General features: G+C 38.1%; 1 protein-coding gene across 1 annotated transcript in view; it reads right to left on the reverse strand.

Annotated features, from left to right (window-relative positions):
* Gda (guanine deaminase) overlaps positions 1–25,048 on the reverse strand; it is a 74,622-nt gene that overhangs the window by 18,538 nt on the left and 31,036 nt on the right. The window contains exons 3-9 of the mRNA XM_090329641.1: positions 20,897–21,068; positions 12,109–12,196; positions 9,279–9,384; positions 8,339–8,366; positions 6,178–6,285; positions 2,449–2,556; positions 389–486 (exon numbers count right to left, since the gene is read on the reverse strand). Coding sequence (XP_090185767.1) covers positions 389–486; positions 2,449–2,556; positions 6,178–6,285; positions 8,339–8,366; positions 9,279–9,384; positions 12,109–12,196; positions 20,897–21,068 — 708 coding nt within the window. The remainder of the gene's footprint in view (positions 1–388; positions 487–2,448; positions 2,557–6,177; positions 6,286–8,338; positions 8,367–9,278; positions 9,385–12,108; positions 12,197–20,896; positions 21,069–25,048) is intronic.

Genomic DNA, 25,048 nt, shown 5'->3' on the forward strand with positions numbered 1-25,048 from the left:
ACTCAGCCTTCTGAGCTGGCATCCCTATCAGTCTAAGCAGCTTTGACTGGCGCTGCAGTCTCTTCAAATTGGAACATCTGGAACGCTGGCTGGCCTAGGCATTCTTCCAGTCCCCAGCTGTAAAACCTGAAGGTTACTGGTTTCAACTCCATCTGTTGTGTTTCCTATTGTCCTTTTCTATCCAGACTCAGTGATTTCAGAAGATATGGTACTCTTCAGATGTGTAAAACAATCTTCTTATAAGTGCCCTTACTTCTTTTCTTTTTATTTTCCAGGTAACACAGTAAAATTGCCATCCACCTACTAGTTGTAGAATACATAACTATAGTAGATGGTAGTCAACCCACCACACATTCTATAGTCTACCAAACAATCATTGTCTACTTACGATAAATTAGAATTAGGACAGTGTGAGATGGAGGCTCCTCGTTCACTGAATACGTTAAGCTCTTCTGCAGAAAGGTAGCACGCATGCGCCATTACTGTCTGGAAAGAAGACAGTCTTACGTGGAGTGTTTCACTCAGACTCTGACATTAAGAGTCACAAGCAGGCATCACGAGAAGAGACAGAGCTGTGACATGCCCAGGATCACATTTACAGACCCAATTAGGAGGCTCTAAAAACACAACATCTCTGGCTTCAAATTTTATAACTTAAACAGAGGACTGTAAAGGCATTTTATGTCAAGATTCTCAGCAGATTTGTTAGTCATATTCTTCTTTTCTCTTTCACATTTATTTGTTTCTTTACTTTTGTTCATTTATTTTGGAGTGTTAGGGTTAAATCCAAGGCCTCTTGCACAGTAAATACTCTATCGCCTAGCTTCACCCCTAGTTTTGAAGCTTATTTTTGTTCCTTGGCATTTGATCTATAAAATAATGAGGGTTGGGCCCAGTCAAGGACAATATTGAATACCAATCTGTTTAGCGATGTGATCCGCTTCTCTACTTTAGGAAATTATCATGCTGCTTCCTTTACCAAATCTTTGCATTGAACCACCAGCAGGGCTATACTTGCTTCTATTGTACTCAGAATTTTCTATGCAAATAATTCTGCACATAATCATTATTTCAGCTTCCAGAGTTAATTAATAGAGACACCAGTGGGTCTTGATACATTTCACCAAATAAACTTGAACTCGTGTATGCTCAGTTTCACATAAATGAGGAAATGCAATATTTTATAAAGGATTAATCAAGAAGGTAAATTGATCCCAGAATTTAGGCAATGCCACATTACTCATAAATTTTGAGTCTGGCAATGATTTCTTCAATATGACTTTACCCTCCAAAATTCCTTTTCCCTCCTGCAAACAACATTGTCTAAGTAGTTCTCTCCTTTTGAAGTCATGGTTCAGTAACCACAGGATTATTTGTTAACATTAAACTTGCTCAATTTCTGTGCAAATAAAATTAACATGCAAGTTAAAAGTGAATTTATTAAGCATATGTCAATAAATGTAAAAAAGGGTGGAAGTTATGTTATACATAATCCATTCAGAGTATTAACCTTTCCAGATAGCTACATTTGTATCTCCTCTCAGTCACTAAACTCTCACACAGTGTGTACATTGCATTGAAGACCAGGGCCAAAGGATATATTGCTGTGATGAGATGAGATCATTCACATTACTCTTAATTACTTATAAAGGCAATATAATTGCATATATTTTTTAAAATCCTGAACTTAAAAATAAAAAGTAGGAAGCTCTTCTACTATCTCCAAGAAGAGTAATTTTGAGAATTCAGTATATGAATCCTAGTGGGGTTTTTTTTTTTTGGTCGGCCATGGGGCTTGAACTCTGGGCCTGGGTACATTCCCTGAGCTCTTTAGCTCAAGGCTAGTGATCTACCACTTGAGCCACAGCACCACTTCTTGTTTATTGATGGTTAGTTGGAGATAAGAGTCTCAAGGACTTTGGTGCCAGGGCTGGCTTTGAACTGTGATCTCAGCCTCCTGAGTTGCTAGGATTTCAGGTGTGAGACACCAGTGCCCCTCAATCTTAGTGTTTTCTGAGAGAAACTGTATCTACATATCTACCTTCTACAACAACTATTTCACACATCCTTCCTTGGAAGTCTGTATATGCATTCTTTCTAGGTTATACCTTCTAACTCAAAGGAAGATACATTTGCACAGTAATGGTGCTGTCAAAATGTCCTTGGACCAAATGACATTCCTACTTTCTAAAAATCTAAAAGCCTTTAGATGTATGGAGGAGGATGAAATTCCATGATCTACTAATTACACATGTATACACATGTATACATGCACATGCATATACAACATACACACACATGCGCGCGCACACACACATACACACACTGGCTTTACTCTAGTATGGAAAATATATAGGTATGCATACTATGGAAGTTAATCACTGAAATTTTTAAATTTAGATAGATGTGTCCTACTTTATATAGATTCCATAATAATAGAGAATTTACCTTATTTGTCAGAAGATTGTTTTTATCATAGATATCTGTGTAGTTTTTATAACTGGGGTGTAAGTTTTTCACAGCTTCAACCTCATCCCGATTTTCACTTATATGGCTCTGCAAGAGGAAAATATTCTCATTTTTTTCCAATAACATATTAGAAAGTATATACTTCCTGCAGGAAAATAGTGTGGCTGATTTATCACTCCTAGTGTAAGAAAAACAAGAGTTATTATATGCATATATGTAATAATGTATGATAAAGAAAGTTGAGTATCATGAACATGATGGTATATATGTATAAAATACCTTAAGACAAATTTTTCCAGCAGCGTTTTGAAATTCCAACCAAGAATAGAGTACTTTTTCAAGAGAATCAACAGCCTAGTTATTTGTTGAAGACCTGTCTTCTGATATCAGTTCCTTAAGAGATCACAGAGTTTATTAAGAAGACAGAAAATGAGGTTCGCTCATAAGAAAACTGGAATTTGAGCAAAGAAACGAGTTCTAGTCCAGCTTTTGAGCTTAGTTATGTGTTTTAGGGAGTCAGTTACTTTCTTTGGGCTTCTGCTTTTTCATCTCTGAAATAAAAGTGTCCAGCTAGATGTGTGAGCTTCCAAATTCCTTTAGCTATTAACGTATCATTTATATTTTGTGTTAAAAAATTCACAGAAGTGGGGAGAGGATGAAGTAACAAATTCAGTGTATATTCTACAGGGTGTAAGAAAAGTGAGGGAAGGGGAGAGTTGGGAGAGATGGGTAAGACTGAGGAAAGGCATGACATTAGTCAAGATGCATTACATTCATAAACTGCCTTGTTGAATGGCCTCTCTTTTGGACAACTACCTAAAGATAATAAAAATATTAAAAGAAAAGAAATACTCAATGTGTGTCCTGCAAAATTAAGAAAAGTGAAGGACAGGATAGATTGTGAGGGATGAGTAAGAATATTGAAAGAGGTAACACTGATCAAAATGCACTCATAAGCTGCTTTGCTAAATGGCAACTCCTTTGCACAACTACTTAAAGATGTTTTTTTTGCAAGTCCTAGGGCTTGAACTCAGGGCCCAAACACTGTTTTTGAGCTTACTACCACTTTAGCCACAGCACCACTTCCAGCTACCATACCACATATCAAATCCAAGGCTTTGTTCATGCTAGCCAAGCACTCTCTAACTAGGCCACACTCCCGACCTTAAAGATTTTTTTTTAACCAAAAAGAAAATTCACAGAATATCCAGTCCATAGAAAGATATAAACAAGTTTCCTTTCAGGATGAAACATCACTGGAATTCAGATTTTGGCCCCAGTCTGTCTCTTTTCTGTGTTTTTTGAATGACATCTGCATAAAACAATTCAAAACTAATTGAGCTGAACAATAAAACTATTGTCAAAGTGAGAACCCATAAGAATGCACATGAAAGCAAAACAAGTAAGTCTCAGCTTCCATCCGGGTCTTTCTCTAGAGCAACATAACATCTGAGAGGGTTTAAAGTATTTTTTTTTAAAGTTGTATTTTATTTTCAGTGTGATGTATAGAGGGGTTACAGTTACATTCATAAGGTAACGAGTACATTACTGCCTTGAAGATTGTTACTCCTTGCCATATTTTTCTCCCACTTTTCTTCCCCATACCCACCCCCCACCCCGAGGCGTATAGTCAAGAGCAAGGTGTATGGTTGAGACAGTGTAGAGTTAAGAGCAACTACCCCAACACCTAGTCTAAAACAAAAATAATTTCAGAACAATTGGTGTGAAATATACATTATGAGAAATAACTCATGAGCAATTAGACACTTTCAAAAATGGCAGTTCCATTTCTCTTTTATCATAGAATACTCATAGCAATAACTAAAAGAAAATATAGCAGTTCTCCAAAAACAAGCATTGAATCTTATATGACAAGCTCTATTCCTGACCAAAAGGAAAGAAAAGAAAGGCAACCAGAGAATTCATAATTCATATCTTTTAGTAAATATGTGGGTCTTGGTGCTTAACTCAGAGTTGGAGCTCTTTTTGTTCTAGGCTACTGCTTTAGTACTTTGAACTCCAGTTCCTTTTTTCTGGTGGTTAACTGGACATAGGAGTCTCACGAGTTTCTTATTCAGACTGGAATTGAACCACGATCCCTGTATAACTCAGCCTCCTAAGTAGCTAGGATTATAGGTTTGAGCCACCAGCACCCAGCTGTATACATGTTTATGGTAATTAGGGTTTAGACTTTTGGGAAGTCTATGGGACTAGATCAATGTTACATGACTTACACATTTTTATTTCCATGTATTTTATAGTATTATTTGCATTCCATTTTTTTAATGTGTGAAAAATAATTATTGCTTTATTGCAAAATAAACATTGTTAGGGAATTTTGCCCAACTGTATATAAATATCATTTATATACACATTTACAGTAAGTTAAGTTATATTAGCCAATTGATTAGATGCATTAAACACAGTTTTAAATTATTATATTTCCAAATTATGATTTATGCCGAGAAAACTCCATCAAAGTCAGTGGAAATCTACACATTTCTTCTCCAGAATTACAATCTAAACAATCAGGTACTTCAAAATGAGAAAGAATTTCCTCTATGGCTAACAATATCATGCATTCCATTTTTTAATTTTAATATATTTTTATTGTAATTAATAAAAGGGTTACATGATATTTGCCAGATAGAGGGTGCATTAATTCACATACATTGATACCCTTTCACATGTCTTGGTACCCATTACCCTGCCCCCACCCCCACCCCCGTCTTGGTTTTCCTCCCTTCCCTATCAAATTTCAAATGCATTCCATTTTTTTAAAGATTTTTTTTTTTGCCAGTCCAGGGCTTGAGCTCAGGGCCTGAGCACTGTCCTTGAACTTTCTCAAGGCTAGCATTCCATTTTTTCTTTTTAAAGAAAAGAAGCATTCTGTTTCCAAAGTAGAACTATCATTTAAACTTTGAATTTTATTGCCAGTAGATAGCTCTGTGAAATTAAATCCAGGACTCAAATGATATCTACCACAATAATAATAATAATAATAATAATAATAATAATAAGCAGGACTAGTTAATGGGACCTAAATCTTTGTATAAATCAAATCTTTATATAAAAAACAACAAATGAATAAATAATACCATTCAGCAAAATGGTGAAGAATTAGAACGTTGTCTTTGTCCTGACTTGCCCTTCTCTCTAAGATTATCAGCCTTCAGAAGAGACATTTTAATACAGTATGTAATTAAGCTTAGATTGAAAAAGGGAGTTCCCAATTTTAAGCCAGCTGTAAAATTTTTGAAAAGGAGTTTTATTGCTAACTTGAAACAGCTTAATGATAAAGTAAGATATGCTTTTTTGTTCCTGATCTCAAATTAAGAAACTCAGAACAAAAGGACTTTTAAATGCATTTTTTGTCAAGTAGGAATTAGACTTAAATATTTTTAAAATAATAGCTGGTTCCTCTAAGAATGAAAGTATAGAATACCGAAGAAGGTATCAACCCAAAAGTGAAGTACTTTAAATATATCCAGTGAAGAAAAGGTCCTCTGTCCCTGATCTTGCTATCACTTATACAAATATCTTTATCGCTGTTAAGAATAGTTGACTTATGTGACATTAGAAAGATATCCTGACCTGAAATGCTTCAAAAATAGATCTCAGCAGAACACTGGAGATGATTGGAGATTATAATTTAGAATGCTGAGAAATCTTACAGGTCCAGACAGTGGAAGGAACAAAAATACCCACCTGAATGTGTAAATCATGTTTCTTCGCAATATTACCAAGTTCACCCATCAAAGTCTCAGTGCAGGAAAGGGAAAAACGGGGTGTCACTATGGGCTTCACCCTAGAATACTGGAAAAAATAGAAGTCTTGTGAGAAGCTAAGATTATAAATATAAGCCTCTAGTGTCCAGCTCCATTTTCTTCCTCTTTTAAAAACGTAATTTAGTTTATTATTATTACAGAGATGATGTACAGAGGGATTACAATTACACAAGTCAGGTAATGAGCACATTTCCTTACCATACAGTGTCTTCTGGTCCCTCATTTCCTCCCAGCCCCTCCCCCCTATCTCCACACAAGGGTTGCATAGTTCACTTCCTTCAGTATCCAGTGAGCTCCCCTGTTCTTTATATTTATATAAAATTATATGCATATAATATACATCTAAACTCTAAGATGTGAAAACAAGAGATCTTTCTCTTTTAAGTTTCTGGGTTTTTTTTTTTAAGAGTCTATTTTTCTTTGTGTATTGTGTAGTCACGTGTACATCTTTGGGGATACAGAACTTGAAGTTGAGTGGAAAAGGATGAAAATATGCTTTTAATTGATATGTGGACAGCATGAATAGGCAGCACATACTCAACTGCGTATCACCTAGCAAGTTGATTTATATCCTTTATGTTTTGAGGGCAATTCTAAGTAGTGATAAACGTGTTATGTTTCATGGAATTTAGCTCTTAGCTGAAAATAGATTTTTCCTTGCTATGTTTAGTGCGAGACGTACTCCTCCGGCTTCCTCCATCAGCATTTCAGAATATGTTTGAGCACCTGATCTTAGGAAACATTGCAAGCAGAAAACGAGTTTTGAGTGCTCATGAGTGAGGTGACGTCTTCTACCCTCAACTACGTCAGGAGTGGGTGCGCTGACCACAGCTTTCTTGAGAACAATTTAGCAGGAAGATTGGCTCTGGTATGACTGGAGGTGAAGGGTGGGCAGGAGAACAGGAATCACAGAGGAGTGTTGAGACTATGGATCTACAGAGCCTCAACTCATCCTCCCCAAAGGTGAAGGCATTCTAAGCATCACTGTGGGTCTTCAAGCAGACTGTAAACAGGAGGTAAAGCAAGGGTCAGATTTGCCCGTCTAAGCCATCCACCAGCCTGGTAGGAAGTAGCATTGTTGTCAGAGGCTCATCAATACTAAAATACTGTAAAGGGGATGCTGGTGGTCCTGTGATATGTCAGATATGTATAGATCACAGTAGACAGTGACCAGGAAAAAGAGTGAATATGGCCTGTGCTTCAGACAGCATGAGGCAGGGACAGTGGCCAGAATTAATGGTAAGACTAACTATCACCATGACCTCCAGATCAGACTCCACGCATCAACAGCCTGTGTCTAGGAAGAAGAGGCAGCCCTATCCTCTCCAGAGACCACTCCTATAAAATCAAATGGTCCTCGAAGAGGAAGAGGAAAACTATGGGGGATGGGAAAGCTGCCTTGAGATGATGACTCTCAACTGGGCAGGGATTGGGATTTTCATATGGTTTAGTTTTTAATATTCCCCATAAGCTTATGTGTTGAAAGCTTTAGTCCCCAGCTAATGACATTATTGAGAGGTGGTGAAAACACTGGGAGGGAGGGCCCCGTTGGAGGTTACAAGTCACTATAAGTGTGTCCTTGAAGGGTATATGTTGTCCTTGGGTCTCTTCCTTCCTTTCTCTTTCTTTGCCTTCTGGACACCACACTTTTACCATCACATGCAAAATGGCCCTGGGTTCACAGCTCTGAAATTTTGAGCAAAAATAAACCCTTCCCTCCTATAGGATGAGTAGGATCAGGGATCTTTTGCCCAGATTTAATCAATATGATTACAGTCCTTATTAAACATGTATATGAATGTATATGCATGCCAAATCTTCACACTATTTACAATCTTCGTGGGTTAGATATTTCTGTGTGTACTGTGTGCACACGCATGCATGTGTTTTTTAATGACTAACTCCTCTGAGCTGACTTCTTTGTTCTACTGTGACCACAATTTAAGCTCCTTGGAAAATACTTTTTCATGTGTGGAGTAAGCCAAAGGCACCTACACTAATCTCTATCAAATCCCTTAATAACAAATCCCACAACTAGCAAAAATACATTCCCAATGCAAACCTGGACCAAATTTACTTACATTTCTTTGAAGCATTTCTGACACAAATCTGAAATGAAGCAACAGATGGCAAATCAGAATATTGAATATTTCTCAAATATATGTTTGGAAAGGATGATTTTTTACATGTCCTGATTTCCATGCAAACATTTCTAATGCTGCACATGTTTCACCACCCCTAATTAAAGATTAACATGTAGTAATTACTCTGCCTTCTCATTTGTAACTAAAGATGGAGTACAAAAATCACAGTACAGAATCAGTTGGACTTCTGAAGTATTTCCCATGTACCTACGTTGTGAAACTAACTTAGGCTCCATTTGGGGGACTAAAAAAATGCAATAGGTTTTGTGCCACACAGATTTTAGAAGCATAAACTCCTATGCACCTGGAACTATTTAAAACCCACAAAGTAGATGCTTCTTGTTTCCCTAAAGAGCAGCTACTGGTTTTCACAATATCACCATTGATTTCCAAGGGCAGAGTACAACTTAGTGGCTGATAGAGTTACTGCACCATGATGTACTGAATGACTAGAGGCTCAAAAGAATGGGGCCAGTGGAGCATGCCCTGGGGATCTACAGCTGTGAGCCCAAAGACACCTTTGCAAGCCAGTTACCTCCACTATTTCACTAGGGTATTGGGGAGGTAACTAATGCGGTTGCTGTGGGAAAGATAATTTAGCCAATGTAAGAGTCAATGCTCCTTCAGTCATTAAAAAAAAAGACATGCCTCAGGAGATTTGTATGGGGGTTAAGTATAGCACTACAGAGGTAATGCAAAATGGTTACTGTTATGCATTACCAACTTTTTACTATCTACTCCCTATAGACACTGTATTAAAAAGGATATTGCAGCTACCAAATAGATCACTGCCATATCTGGTTTTCTCTCCCCATATCAAACCCCATCAATCAGTGAGGCAGAAGACTCCCACTATAAAGATGTCCAGGCAATTTACCTCTCTGTCTCCTTAATTGATTCTTCAGTGGTCTCCTTATATTCTGGAACCATGTCATTCAAATCCATACATACTTTGCCAACAAATGCCCGCTGACCAAATTTATCTGCAAAGCATACCAAACAAGAAACTGAAGGCATGCTTTATTCCCACAAAAATAATATATTCCATGAGCTTTTTAGAATCACTCAGAAGTTAAAATCATTATGAGAGGGGCCTGCAGTTTGGCCTAGTGGTAGAATGCTTGCCTAATATGCACAAAGACCCAAATTTGATTCCTCAGTACCACATACATAGAAAAAAGCCAGAAGTGGTGCTGTGGCTCAAGTGGTAGAGCTCTAGCCTTGAGAAAGCCCAAGGACAGTGCTCAGGCCTTGAGTTCAAGGCCCAAGACTGGCAAAAAAAATCATTATCAGAATAGAAATGAGTATCCACCAACAAAGCCCTAAGAACAACAAAACAAAAACCTATTCAGTCTAAGTAGTAAAGGTCCTTCTGCTTATTCAAAATTCCTATACCCTGACTGGCCAGGTTATAATTGGATTTATATTTGTTCAGTTTTTCCATTTCTTATACACTTTATATTTTTTCTGATGCCATAATTTCATTTATTATTATTTTATCACATGGTAAAGCAAAGACCAGCCTCAAATTCTAAGGGTATGTCCTAATAACCTTCTTTCCTTCTCTATGTCCAAACTCACAACTTTTCTCCTATTTCTTACTCAACTAACACCCTTGGAGTGAGTCTCTTTCTTCTCTTTCTCTCTCTCTCCTTATATATATATATATAAATATAATATTACACATAATAGATATATTATATAATAATTTCTTCTTCATAAAACACAGCAGCAGGGCTGGGAGTGTGGTCTAGTGGTAGACTGCTCATCTAGCAGGTACAAAGCCCTGGGTTCAATTCTTCAGTACCACATAAATAGAAAAAAATCAAAAGTGGTACTGTGGCTCAAGGGATCAAGCTCTAGTCTTAAGAAAGCCCAAGGACAGTTCCCAAGCCCTGATTTCAAGTCCTAGGACTGGGAAAAAAGCCCCTAAAACAAAACAGAAAGCCTCACATGGCATCATAATATATGAAGAGCTTAATTATGCCAGGGTGTCCTGTTATTTGCTTCAGGACTTGATCTCTATGTCTCCAGGGTCTCCCGCTATGTGCAGGTGCATGAGGACCAAGCACCATACTATGAAAAAGGCACTACTGTTCTTATCTGTAGCCAGATGAATATTTCTATCTTTGGGGAATTACACTGAATGTTTCTGACAGCTCTCAGCCCTGAGGAACTTGGTCTTCATCAAAAGTGCTCAAAGAATTCTATTTCAGAGTAGAAAGTTGAAGCTACATAGGGCAATGTTCATTGTTTTCACAACGTCACCATAAACGCTCCACAAATCTTTCTGCCTTTCTTGTTCCCCTACAGTTTATTTTAATACCTGGCTGTTAGATTCATCTTCCTTGCAGTGTCACTTTTATGCTGTCACTCATGTGGCTCAAAGCCTTCTTCCAGTCTTTGATGCATATTCAACTTTCTCCACAATTGGAGAAAGCCTTCCCAGCCTCCTCCCCCATGCCACCATGCAAGAATCCATTTACCCATGAAAGCATTACACCCTGCTTCCTCTGTCCACAATGAGCATTTATGTCCCCTTTCCTCTGCAATCTCATTTCCTCTGCCTAGGAGACATTGCAGTCTCTCCCCACTCTGACTTCCCTCTGTACCAAAGGTTTCTCCATGATGATTTCCCGAAGGATGGAGTCCCAGGTTTGCTCTGCCTCTGAAAACTGAAATATTTATTTTTTGAGCATCACTCATTAGGTCTTGGGCATACACTCTCTGAGCCATCAGCAGTGTAATAAGTGCATTCGCCATGGTATTTGCCAGGCACTTCCTATGTGAGAAACACTATACTAGGTACAAGTTTTGGAGTCATCAACCTATAACCAAATCTCAGCTCTGCTTGCTACCTCTGTAATGCTGAGCACATTAAGGAATCTCCCTGAGGATCAGTTCATTCATCTGTACTATGAGGACACCAATCACTGTCTCAGAGGACTATTGAGAGCTGAGTTGACACCATGTCTGACATCTAGCAACAGCATCTACATGTTACTAAAATTATTCATCAATGTAATATTCTGTCTGACTCTCAAGGACAAGACACTTTTTTTTTGTCCCATGGTGCCCTCAGCAGCTACACAGCCAACTGTGTGGAGCCAACAGCCAATAATATCATATAATAAACTGCCGCAATTAAAAACAATGTCATTATTTAAGCAATAAAAAACATTTCAGGGGGAGGGAAATGGGGACCAGTACATGAGAAAGGGTATCAATGTATGTGAATTAATGTACCATCTATCTGGCGAATATAATGTAACCCTTCTATTAATTACAATAAAAAATATATGAGGGCCGGGAGTTTGGCCTAGTGGTTAAAGTGCTTGCCTAGCATGCGTGAAGACCCGGGTTCGATTCCTCGGTACCACATACATAGAAAAAAGCCAGAAGTGGTGCTGAGGCTCAAGTGGTAGAGCTCTAGCCTTGAGAAAGTCCAAGGACAGTGCTCAGACCCTGAGCTCAAGCCCAGGACTGGCAAAAAAAATATATATATATATATATATATATATGAAAAACAAACAATTTCAGGGCCAAAGATATATACAGACACATAACTATTTCTAAGAAAAAAAAACTTCCATGTGAAAGTCCTAGCAATTAAAAGGCAAGACTGCCCATCAAATTTACATTGTTGCCAGGCATAATCTGGCTATCTTTGCTTGATGTACCCATAAATCCTGCTCTCATCTGCTCACCTGTAATTTCTGCAAGGATCAGGGATGCGTCAGTGTGAATTGTTCCAAAGTAGCAAGCTGTGGTTGTTCCATTCTTTAGAGTTCTTCTCTAAAAATAAATCACAAAAACCCAGAATCGCATGTGCTCAGAAAAGTCGCATGGCCCAGACAGATGAAAATAGAATTCTAGTTTTTAATTTTAAAATGTGTTTATTTAAAGCTAGTTCATCTTGATGTGTAACATACTTGAAGCAAATGGCAAAGTACTGATATTCAAACTAATGCTGCAGGAAAAGCTGATACCTGGTTTCCTAGATTCATATAAAGTTCTTATTTCAGAATTCATAAGATGTGATTACTAATAAATTCCTTAGTTCTTATGATTCTTTAAGGATATCTGGGTCTTATTACATCTGGAAGTGCATAAATGATAACAAATGAGATGTTTTTTCCCTATCCATTACAGAGTAAAATTATTCAGCCAGAATTCCAATTCACCAGGCAGATTGATCACCTGCATCTATCCTCTATTCTTTAGTTAATTTCCATTCATATAACAAAAGAAGAATGCAAATTTTATTCATCCACAAGAATCTGAGAGGAAATAGGAACAGAGAACACATTTTGCTATATCATTTGGTGATAATATTAGTAATTTTAGAAAAGCAAGACATGGAAACCACTTGGAAAGGAGGTGGAAAGTATTGTATGTGCATGCGGAGGATTGGCTGAAGGTCGGTTCATAGAGAATTAAATCGTTGTGTCCTTCTCCTTTCTATTGGAAGTCTCCCAACCGCCCTCCATCTGTTCCTTATAGGAAAGATAATTTGTAGATCTGGATAGCGTTTAGGGGATACAAGCCCTCCAAAACACAAAGTGAGGCCTTATGGAAGTCTGGCTCATCTCCAGGGTGCTCAGTCATCATCTCCAGAGGACCCCACATAGCACCTCCACCATTCCCTTCCTAGAGAAAAGGAGAGGCCAGGAGCAGGCTGTCCTCATGGACACTGTGGGGGCCTGCTCACTGCCTCCAAAGTTCACCCTGAGATGGATCTACCTGATGTACTCAGGCAGGATTTCCTCAGATTCTGTTCTCCATGTGGAGAAAACCTTTCAGACTGAGTTCTTGCTTGTGTTTTGCTTGTGATTATCTGTGTGACTTTAAGGAAGGTGCCTGACTTTTTCTACAACAGTTTCTTTCTTTGTGTGATGAGAGGAATTCCTTAACCAGGACAGGAGTCAGAGGTCCAATTGTCAGCAGGAACAAAACAGGAAAGAAGGTAACAGAGAAGCAAAGGTTTTGGCTTCCAAACCTCTTGGCTACAGTCATCTGCTGAAACAAAATTGATGAGATTCTAGTGATATCACTTAATCTCAAATGCCAAAAGACTTAGGAACTTTGGATTTATATATCAATCTTTCCTTTTTTTCCACAGCCATTCATGGGGTTTGAACTCAGGGTCTAGGCTAGTACTCTTACCACTTTGAGCCACTGCACCACCTCTGGTTTTCTGGTGTTTAATGGGAGATAAGATTTTCATGGACTATCCTGCTAGGTCTGACTTCCAAACACAATCATCAGATCTCAGCTTTCTGAGTAGCTAGAATTATGGATGTGAGGCACTGGTGCCTGGCAAATCTTTCCAAATTTTATCGTATAAAATGACAGGTAGGGACCTGTCAGTAGAGGATCACTAGAACTTGAATGTACTAGTAGGATCGCCCATCCAGGTGAAAAGCAAATACCCTGGAAATGATTTTGATCTCCAGCAGCTAGGAAAGCATCTGTATCCCAGTGTGTGCCCTGTGAATATTTACAACTGAGGAAGCAGAACTACTAAAAAGAGTGCACATTAAACTGACTGTAATTAGCCTCAGATGGCTAGAATGCTGCTTGTTGAGGAACAAACTATCTTAAGTAAGAATGAACTAATGATTTGCAAAATTAGGCCATTCCATTGTCCCAGATGTGACAAGAAAGAAAAGTACAGGGAAATTAAATTAAATTCAAAATGTCAGTATCTTCTTAATAATGGTCATGAACAGAAAGAATTGGCTAGAGAGAAGGAAGGAGATAAACAGAGAAACAGACACACAATAAATAAGTTTCTAAGAACACAAAAGTTCTCAGTGAAAAAAGATCTTACAAAATTAAATCTCTAGTTACAGTGGCTCACTGTAGGAGGATCTCAAATTGAAGGCCAACCCAAGATAGATAGTAAGACTCTCAAAACAACAATTAAAAAATACCAGGTGTTGGCAAAAGAAATGCATACAGTTGTTAAAGATACAAATTGGTGCAACCACTACAGAAAACAGCACAAAAGTCTCTGAAAAAAATTTACAAGTGCAACTATAATCTGACCATAGCAGTCCATGTCTGAGCATATACACGCAGGAAATGAAGCCAGGATCCTCAAGAGACACCTATATTGTCATGTCCTTTGCAGCATTCTTCTCAATAGTCAAGACTTAGAATCCCCTCTAAATGCCTGCTGGACACAGGAACTGGACGAAGCAATTGTGGTTCAATTGAGCAGAGAAGTGGTAGCAAGTCTCCAAAAAAGAAGGAATCCTGCCATGGACAGTGATGTAGATAAACCTTGCAGACACTATCTGAAGTAAAATAATCCAGACTGGACATGACAAATGATATGATACCACCTTTGTGAGGAAATAGTCACACTCACAGAAAAAAGAATAGAATGGTGTCTACCAAGGATTGTGGGAGAGGAAGAGGAAAGAGTTAGCCAGAAGTACAAAGCTTCAGTTGTACACAAGAATTCCATTCTGGAGATCTTATCACCATGTGCTTACAGTTAACAGTATAATAAAATTATATACTTCAGATTTTGCTTAAAAGTAATTTTCTTGTTGAAGGTTATCACCACAAAGCAAAAAGTAAAAGGTACAATAAGAAACTTTGAGAGGCATATAGTATATATTATACATGTCATATATAATATATAATATTTAACTCTGCATAATAAAAATTACATGGTCTCCTTGATATGTGGATATTAGGTCCAAACAGTACAAGAGCCATGACTCAATACTCCAGCACTCAAGGTCATTGACATGATCTTGGAGCTATAAATATAACTACGTACACATAAAAATCTATGATGGGATATATACTCTATAGATATATTGACATATAGATCGATATTTATCTATGGCATACAAACTCTTAGCCTAATTTTAATTTTGTTCTTAAATTTATGTGCTAGTGATTGCATATAGAGATTCCATTTTTGAATACTTGTTTGTTAAACCTGATATTTGAAACGAGGCATGGTGGCTCATACCTCTAAACCTAGCTCAGGAGGCTAAGATCTGAGGATCAAGGTTCAAAGCCAGCCCAGGCACAAAAGGACCTGAGACTCTTTTTTTTAAAAATATATATTTATTGTAATTAACAGGAGGATTACATTTTATTCTCCAGATAGAATGTGCATTACTTCACAACATTACTACCCTTTCTTTTTTTTTTAATTTTTTTTATTGTAATTAGTAAAAGGGTTACATGATATTTGCCAGATAGAAGGTGCATTAATTCGCATACATTGATACCCTTTCACATGTCTTGGTACCCATTTCCCTCCCCCCCACCCCCCTCCCGTCTTAGTTTTCCCCCCTTCCCTATCAAATTTCAAATATCCAAATACAAATAAATTCAATATATCAGATAACAAAGTGAGATACTATACCAATATGAGATAACCAAGGGATAGCAAAGGAGATGAGAGACAACATAGTACATTAAGGACAACAATTATTCATTATATGGCTTTTGTTTCAATATCCTGGAGGGGCCTGAGACTCTTATCTCCAATTAACCTCTAGAAAATGGGAAGTGGGGCTTGGCTCAAGGGTAAGGCGGTAGCCTTGAGCTGAAGAGCTCTAGGACAAAGTCCAGGCTCAAGGGTAGGGCAATAGCCCGAAGAGCTCAGGGACAGTGCCCAGGCCAAGTTTAAGCCCCATGACCCACCAAAAAAAAAAAAAACCCAACAACAACAACAAGAAAAAACTGACATTTGAAATATGATGTAGCATCTTACCTGTGATCTAGTATATTGTATATACATTTATTTGAGATAGGATAGGGAAGTGGGGAAACAAGATGAGGGGAGAGGGTAGGGGGAGGGAAATGGGAACAAAAAGATGAGAAGGGGTATCAATGTTTGTAAAGTAATTCACCTTCTATCTGGCAAATATAACTGTAACCCCTCTACTAATTACAATAAAAAGTAAATTATAATTTATCTGTTTACCTACCAGAAAAAATCAGTGTTATAATCTTTTAATAAATCTATGATAGTATATTTTTATAAATAATGTAATACACTATGACATATTAATATATAATATATGCACAATTTGATGAATTTCACCAAATAAATTGACATATATGTATGCCAATCAGCCCACCCAATAAGGTGGGCACATAAAAGAAATTGAAGAGAAACTATGTCAGGAGAGCAAATTAAGATGACTGGGAGGAGGCGAAGGGTGGAAAATGGGGACAAAACGTGAAAAAGGGTATCAATGAGTGAGAAGGAATGCACCTACTACCTGGCAAATGTAACTGTAACCTTTCTATACATTACTCCACCCCCCCCAAAAAAAAACCACCACCAACAACAGCAAATTATCCAGGAAAGAATGAGGGCAAGGTTGTCATAACCTCAGTAAATGGTGACAGGTAAATTATTCCAAACAGAATTCTCCTTATGCGACAGATTCTAGTATAAGAACAAAATGGAACCAGTTTTGTGATCCAAGCGGTGCCTTCACCTCTCACCTCATCTGAAATTCCAGTCAGAAGCTATATCTCAATGAATGAAATAGGGATCCAAATCGCAAAAGTAAATGTAAAGCTCCTTTTAATAAGTAAGTAACAAACTAGAGTTGGATTATATGAAATATCCATCCTCAAACCAATACTTGGTGAAAAATTAACCTAGCTAGACTAATGCCAAGAGGCACACCTCTAATTCCAACTGCTCAGGGGGATGTGATCTGAGGATAACAGTTTGAAGTAATCCCAGGAAGACAAATTTGTGAGTCTCATGTCCAATTAACCTGTGTGTGTGTGTGTGTGTGTGTGTGTGTGTGTGTGTGTGTGTGTGTGTGTTTGGCAGGGGAAGGGGGTAGCTAGAACTGAAGGTCTGGCTCAAGAGGTAGAGTGCCACTATTAGTAAAAATGCTGGGTGAGAGTGTAAGACCCTGAGTTCAAGTTCCAGTACTGGAACAAAAACAAACACAAACAAAACAAAAACGAAATAAATATAAAGGATAAAATGAGTACATGAAGATTATGAAGATTATTGGCTTGTTATATAGAAGAATATAGAGGAAGTAGGGATGATATATACTTTCAACCATTTAATATCAGAAAAATATAGAAAATGTCATAGCAACAGAGAAAATGCATACTCTATAAAATGTACCACATAAACATAAAAATTAATCTCTTACTAAGTCAAATAATAAGTCTGACTTCTGTGAATGCTATAAAACTGAAAATTGAAACTATAAACCTAAATATTTGTTAGGTTAGCAAAAATTTAAGCACCTTCCTGAAAGGCAGAATGGCAATGGAAATACATAAAATATATGAGAATGGAAATGTATGGAATAATTATATATACAATAAAATTATAAACAAGAAAAAAGAGTTTAGGGATGGCAGCTTAAAATGGAAAAGTATTCAAGTATTACTTTAATGAGTTGATACATTTTTAGAAACAGTTGGATTCCTTCCATCATAGAAATGAGGGACTCATTCCACTACTTGGGAAAATATCTGCAATATTCTGTCTTAACACATTCATGGAAGACCTTTTTCTTCAATCCTTTATAATTTTGGAAAATACTTGAACTTTCTGGTCTTCTTCATTCATTTCAAGTCTGATTTGAAATTTCAACCTGTCATTCCATTTGCACTGGCTAGGAAATATTCTAGGATTTGTTTCCTGGCATTTTTTTGTTAATAATCTTAGGAGATATTTGCTAATTTATACATAACTATTGGCGTAATCTATGGATCAAGGTTGTTTTCTGGGACAGAAAACACTTGCTTCTACTCATGGATACTTCCTTTTTATCCCTATACACTGCCACAGGAAGCCGTCAGCCTACAGTTGAGATCTAGTGAACAAACTTCAGCTTTATTACATAGGTGTCATCAACACCATCTCTCATCCAGCCAGTGATGGGCTTACTCAGATCCAAGCAGATGCTTGTCAGGAGTGAAACTGATTTTGCATCCAGTGACACCATATACCTAAGTCTCTCATGTGTGTATATATATGTATATATGTGTGTGTGTGTATACATACACATATATATGCACATATTTCTTGGTATTCTGTCTCTCTAGTCTGATATGGTTGGGTGGGATTTTGTTATGTAATCCAGACTGGCCTCAAACATTTGTGATCCTCCTGCCTCAGCCACTCAATTTCTGGGACGACTGACATGACCCCCATGTGAATGAGCCCAGCCATTTGAATATTTTTGGATATGATAGCATCCTTACAGCTATGTGGATATATCATCCATGCACACTGAACAATAATGGAATGGATTTTCTTATATTTCAATATTAGGAATAGACATGCTACATCCCAACAAATGTGGCTTTGCCAATCTTATTCACACTGTGAGCCTCATATCTGATTTGCCTCTCTGGATGAAGCCAGATTCAGGATGGACTCTTCACAGGAGTGTGGATACCACAAACCCCTGTGGTGTGCAACGATTTCTTGGTTCCCCTTTTTCCATTTGGCTTTCTTCCTTGGCTGCAATGAGATGAGTCATTTTCTTTTGTTGTATACGATGTGATTTTAAGCTATACCAAGCCCATTTTCAGAACAATGCGAAGTATAAATAAATGGCGAGAAGAGAGGTTTGGTTAGCACAATTCACTGACATCAAGCCCCAGCAACTTCATGCAAAGCTTTTATTCTTCTGTTTTTCTGCTGTCATGTGGATGCATGGTGAATTTGTGAGACCCACAATTACACTGAATTTAGAATTAAGCAAGACAAATGTTAGCATTCTGCTTGGTGGAAATGATTCATGACCAGGAAACTGGTGGGCAAGATCATTCTCTGTAGAAGTCTTGTAAGACTATCACCACCAAACAGCTCAAGAGGAAAACTCGCAGTGAGTCCAACAAACACTCAGCTCTGTAGAGACTGATCAAGTATATTGAATGGCCTGAGGCAGTAGTCAGATTGGAAAAAAGAGGCACGAGAAGGGGTGGCAATGATTGTTAAGTAGTGCACCTTCTATCTGGTGAATATAATGTAACCCTTCTATTAATTACAATAAAATATATATTATAAAAAAGGCACTTGCTCAGTGGCTTATACCTGCAATCCTAGCTCCCCAGGAGGCAGAGATTTGAGGATCATGCTTCAAAGCCAGCTTGAGCAGGAAAGTCTCTGAGACTCATTTCCAATGAACCACTCAAAAACTAGAAGTGGACTAGTGGCTTGAGTGGTAAAGCACTAATCTTGAGCAGAAAAAGCTAAAGGACAAAAGTTAGGCCCTGTGTTGGCACTAAAAAAAAAAAGGCAATTGAAGCTCTATGAGTTTGAGTGCAGGGTTGGGATAGAATAAATGGAAATAATTTTCATGAAAAAGTTCATATAAGAAAGGACTTTTTTAGAGCCTTTGATGGGTGGTGAGTCAGCACAGCTAGCATTGTTCAGAGACCTAGCCCTAGATCTCCCTCTAGTGGTGTTAATATTCAAGTCACAGCCCTACCAGTTCCTGAAATATGCCCCTAACCATGCAAACTTACTAAAAAAAATGCAATATACATCCAATGAGAATTTGAAAATTTAATTTGAAATTTTCCTGAGCATTAAAAAACACATATATGAAGCTTTATCATTTGCTTGGCACTATTTTAAGAACCTCTCAAATATTAACTTACAGAATTATAACAATCATACGAAACGGGTATTATGTCTATATTTGTTGTTGTCTAAGATGGAGAAAATGAGTCACAGAACCTTCCAAAGGTCATACGGCTACCCAATATGGTTCTCAGAACAACGTTAGGAATTGGCAGGAAGAAGGGAATTCACACATGCACTCAGATGTGATCATGCAAACCCCAAGTGAATGATACAGAGACCACCACAAGAACTTAGACTCAAATTATTTCTTTGCCACTATTATAGTGAAGTGGTCACAAAATTGATTGATAGTGAAATCTTGCACCTATAATCCTAGCACTCAGGAGGCAGAGATGTGAGGATCATGGTTTGAAGCCAGCCTAGGAAGAAAAAGTCTGCGACACGCTTATCTCCAATGAACCACACAAAAGCCAGAAATGGAGTTGTAGCTCAATTCATAGAGGAAAAATGCTGAAGGACAATTCTCAGGTCCAGAGTCAAAGCCCCTGGACCAGTACAAAAATTGGTTTTGAAATTGCCATAGGCTATAAGAGTCTTACCTTCAATCTGATTCAAGAAATTATACAGGTGATTGAGCAAAGGACTGAGGAACTAGCTCAAGGGTAGAGTGTGTGTTTAGCATATGTGCAGCCTTGGTTTCCATTCTTGGTAAAAAGGAGAAGGGTAGGAGAAAGAGAGGAAAGGGGAGAGAGAGGGAAGGGAGAGGAGTGGAGAGGAGAAGACTTTGCTGGGCTTGGTAGCATATGACTTTAATCTTAGCACTAGGAAGGCAGAAATAAGAGGAACACTGGTTCCAGGACTGCCTGAGCTACATAGCCATATCCAGGTTCAAACAAAACAAGAGCAGAATACAATAGACATAGGTTACTTACAACAACTCTGGTGTAGACTTCTTCAGCAAGGTCAATGCTTTGGAACCTATGTTCCATAGGAAATGTGTAGTTGGTCAGCCATTCCAAGAGTGGCAGGTCTACATTACTTCCAGCAAAGGAATACTGTGGAGCGTGGATGTGTGTGTCAACCAGTCCAGGCATGAAGAACTCACTGGAAATTAAGACGAGATGAAAAGCATTTAATGACATCTTTTGTCCCTTCTGTATCTTTAAAATCACATTTGTCTTGGCAATGTTGAACCTGCACAGGATTAGAACTGATAAAAACTGAACAATGTTGGTTTCTCTATTATTAAGAGGTCAGGACAGATGAATGGAAGACTGCTACAGAGCCTAAGCTTCAACAGCAGGGTGTGGGGTTAATTAGGGATGGTGAGGGAAGAAAAGACACAGAAACCAGTAGAAACAGGCAGCGCTGGCAGAGATGGGAAACTATGACCTAATCCTATGACTTTGCTTGCAAGAAGACAAAAAGAAGGGAGGTTCCCCAAACTCCTGGAACAATGCAGGGTGAGCTGCTCATGGTTTATTATGGCTGACTGAAAATAAAACTCGGGTCGTTTGTGTGAATGGCTGAGTGAAGAAGGTGAGATGATCACCATTCATATGAAAGGATGCATCCTCCATCTCTTCCCCCCATTTATCTTTCCCCTTCCCTCTTTTTGTTCCTTCAGTTCTTCCTTCCTACCTCAACCCCTTTCCTTCCTCTCTCAATCCTCCTTTCTCTTTCTCCTCTCTCCCTTTGCACCCATCCATCTCCCTCCCTTTTCCTGCCCTCCCTCCCTTCCTCTTGGCCTCCTAACTTTCCTTCCACTTCTCATCTCCATCCCTCCATTTCACTCTTCTTTTTTTCTTCCTTCTTTTCCTTTTTCTTTTTATAGAGTCACTCTATAGAGCCCAGGCTATCTTTGAACTCATGATCCTTCTGTATCTTCCTCTCTAGTGCTGGAGTTAAGTGTGCATTCATAGTTTCTTATGATGGTTTCTGCTTGCTGTCATCCTCAGACACCACTTAGTATTGATGTTTCCACTAATTCTTTTCTTTTTTGCCAATCCTGGGGCTAAAACTGACAGGGCCTGAGCACTGAACTTTCTCAAGACTAATACTCTACCACTTGAGCCACAGTGCCACTTCTGGCCTTTTCTGTATATGTGGTACCAAGGAATTGAACTCAGGGCTTCTTGCATATTGCACAAGCACTCTACCACTAGGCCATGCTCCTGGCCCCCTGACTTCTTATACTAAGAAGGAAAAAAAATAAAGTTTTTTCAGAAATATTATACCCAGAACTAAGGCAGGCCAATACAAGCAGGTACAAAAAAAAAATGATTCTCATGAGCCACCTGTTTTTCCAGTGCCCAGTATGTATCTAAATTCATCCCAAATATATGTATTTTAAAGACAGTATGGACTTCACATTGTCTTCTCCCTTGGCAATTGTTAAATTGCATAAGGATTTGAAACTCAAATGGCACCCCCAAAAAGTATTTTATATTCCAAATCAAGTGTGTGCATAGTTTCCAGACAAGTAGAAGACAAATCAAACCCTGAGTATCTATAAGTGCCTTGTTTTATAAGGAGAACTAGAGAATGAGGGTATGGTACCAGTGTCAGAACACTTGCCTAGTATACTCAAGACCCTAGGTTCAATCCCTGTAATCTAAATGTGTGTGTGTGTGTGTGTGTGTGTGTGTGTGTGTGTGTGTGTGTGTGTGTGAGAGAGAGAGAGAGAGAGAGAGAAGGCAGACAGACAGACAGACAGACAGACACGGACAGAAACAGGGACAGACAAAAAGATATAGAGGAATAAGGAGAAAGAAGAAAAGAGTAGAGAAGATGGATTTGATCAAACATGAAGGCTCTGAGTGGCTGATTACACTGTTCTTTATTTTTTATTTATTTATTTTTTTGCCAGTCCTGGTTTTGGGCTCAGCCGAGCTCTGTCCTTGGGCTTTCTCAAGGCTAGAGTTCTACCACTGGAGCCACAGCACCACTTCTGGCTTTTTTTCCCTATGTATGTGGTACCGAGGAATCGAACCCTGGTCTTCATGCATGCTAGGCAAGCACTCTGCCACTAGGCTAAACCCCTGGCCCCTGATTATACTCTTAAATATCTATCCAAGTGAACTAACACAGAAGCCTACAAAAACAGATTGGTCGCAAATGTTTGAAGTAGCTTTATTCATATATTAGCCTCAAATTAGAAATGATATAAATAGCCACCATATAAAGCATTGATTAACAAACTGGTACAATGGAATGCTATTCAGCAGTAAAATAATGATAATAATAATAATAACAATAACAACAACAATAGCAGTAATATCTCTTATACACAGCAGCGGGGAGGAAGCTCAAGATATGATGTAAATGGAAGAATCCAGATACCCAAAGCACACATTAATTAGGCATCCTCTTTGTTTGATATTCACAAACAGGTTAGAAATAAGTTGCTGCCTGTGAGAAGCTGCAGAGCAACTACTAGAAGCTAAAGGAACTTGCTACGGTATGAGTGTTTTGAATCTTTATCAATATATTGATTACCTGAGTCTATATTAATCAAAACATTTAGTTGTATACTTGATCTTTGCATATTTCAGTGTATATATTTTTCTTGTAAAAATTAAAAGATTCAGGCACTGGTGGCACATGCCTATAGTCATAGCTACTCAGAAATCAGCCAGCACGAGGATGAGTGGCTAAGCCAGCCCAGGGAAAAAGTGAGACCCTCATCTGCAAACAAATCAGAGGAGAATGAGCTAGTGATCAGCCTTTAGTACCTAACTTGCAAACATGAGCCCTGAGTTCAAATCCTAGTATCACTCAAAAGAAACAAAACAAAACAAAAGCCAAAACCAAAATACCAGGGTTCAAAGCCAACCTGAGTTTCACAGTTAAGTTCAAAGCTGGCTATGTAATAAGATCCTGTCTCAATAAAAAGAAAAAATTATAAAGGATAATGAATACTTCGGTGAGTGATCACATATAAGTTAGCCAAGATATACGGGATAATAGAGTTATTGTTTCTTGTTTCATTGTTTCTTGAGTCATATTGATGCTCCTAAGGAAAAAAGTTCTCTAGAAAACAAAGGAGAATGAGTTAAAGGCTTTGAGCATGTGAATCTAAACAGACTAATTACTGAGAGCACAGGCGGAGGATTTGCTTTCTGCAGTTTGGAGAATGAGGTCAGTTTGTCAGAAGTCAAAAATAAAACAACACATAGTCCTATGTACACTTCATACAACACCTACCTATCTTTGACTTGTTTTTAGTTTTAATTTGTTCAGTGCTAGGGATTAAGTCCACAGCCTCACAAATACTAAGCACAAACTCTACCCATAAGGCACAGTTGCATCAAACATCCAACTACCCATCCATCATTTAACAAGTAGATTACACCAATAGAAGCTCTACAATCAGTCCACAAGGCTCTCATTACCCAGCAGTTTACCTACTACCATCCTCTACCTCCATCTGGTGAGAAATATCTGTAGATATTGAGCGAGATTATCAGAGACATTACCTTATGGTATCTGAGTCTTCACTTACAAGAAACTAAACTGCACGTGATTCATATTAGATAGCATTACTTTGTGTTAGAAACACAATTTTTCTTCAAAATTCTAATTATGTCTTCATTAAAATTTAATTTCTTCTCACATCTCCATGTCATCCTCAGAATATGCATTTTTGACTCATAAACATGAACCAAAACATTTATAGACCATAGAAATGTTTGCCCCTGGGTCTTTGTTCAGCCCATTTCCTATCTTCTCATTTCCTCTCAACCTCCATTTTACTCACTTCCAAGGCTTCTGCTCAGCTTTCATCATATAGGCGTGTCAGATGACTAAATGTTTATGGTACTCAGTATAAACTCCAAAAGTTCAGCAGGCAGTGTTGCTGACACTTCCAATCCACTGAGGGACATCGGGGAGAGAGGAAGGAAGACGGGAGACCTGAGCTTCATATAAGAGCCATCATCTCTCTGGACTCTTCACAGATGAGCTTTTCAGCTGATACCATTTTACAATGCTTTATACTTAGCTGATGCAAAGTTATAGTGTGAGGATTCAGACTAAAGGCTTTAATGCTAGTTCAGTGCTCCTTTGGCTGTTTTCTCCTAAGG

This window comes from Megascapheus bottae, chromosome 3 (genome assembly GCF_031878675.1).
Source record: "Megascapheus bottae isolate mThoBot1 chromosome 3, mThoBot2.hap1, whole genome shotgun sequence".
In the NCBI taxonomy this organism is placed as follows: Eukaryota; Metazoa; Chordata; class Mammalia; order Rodentia; family Geomyidae; genus Megascapheus; species Megascapheus bottae.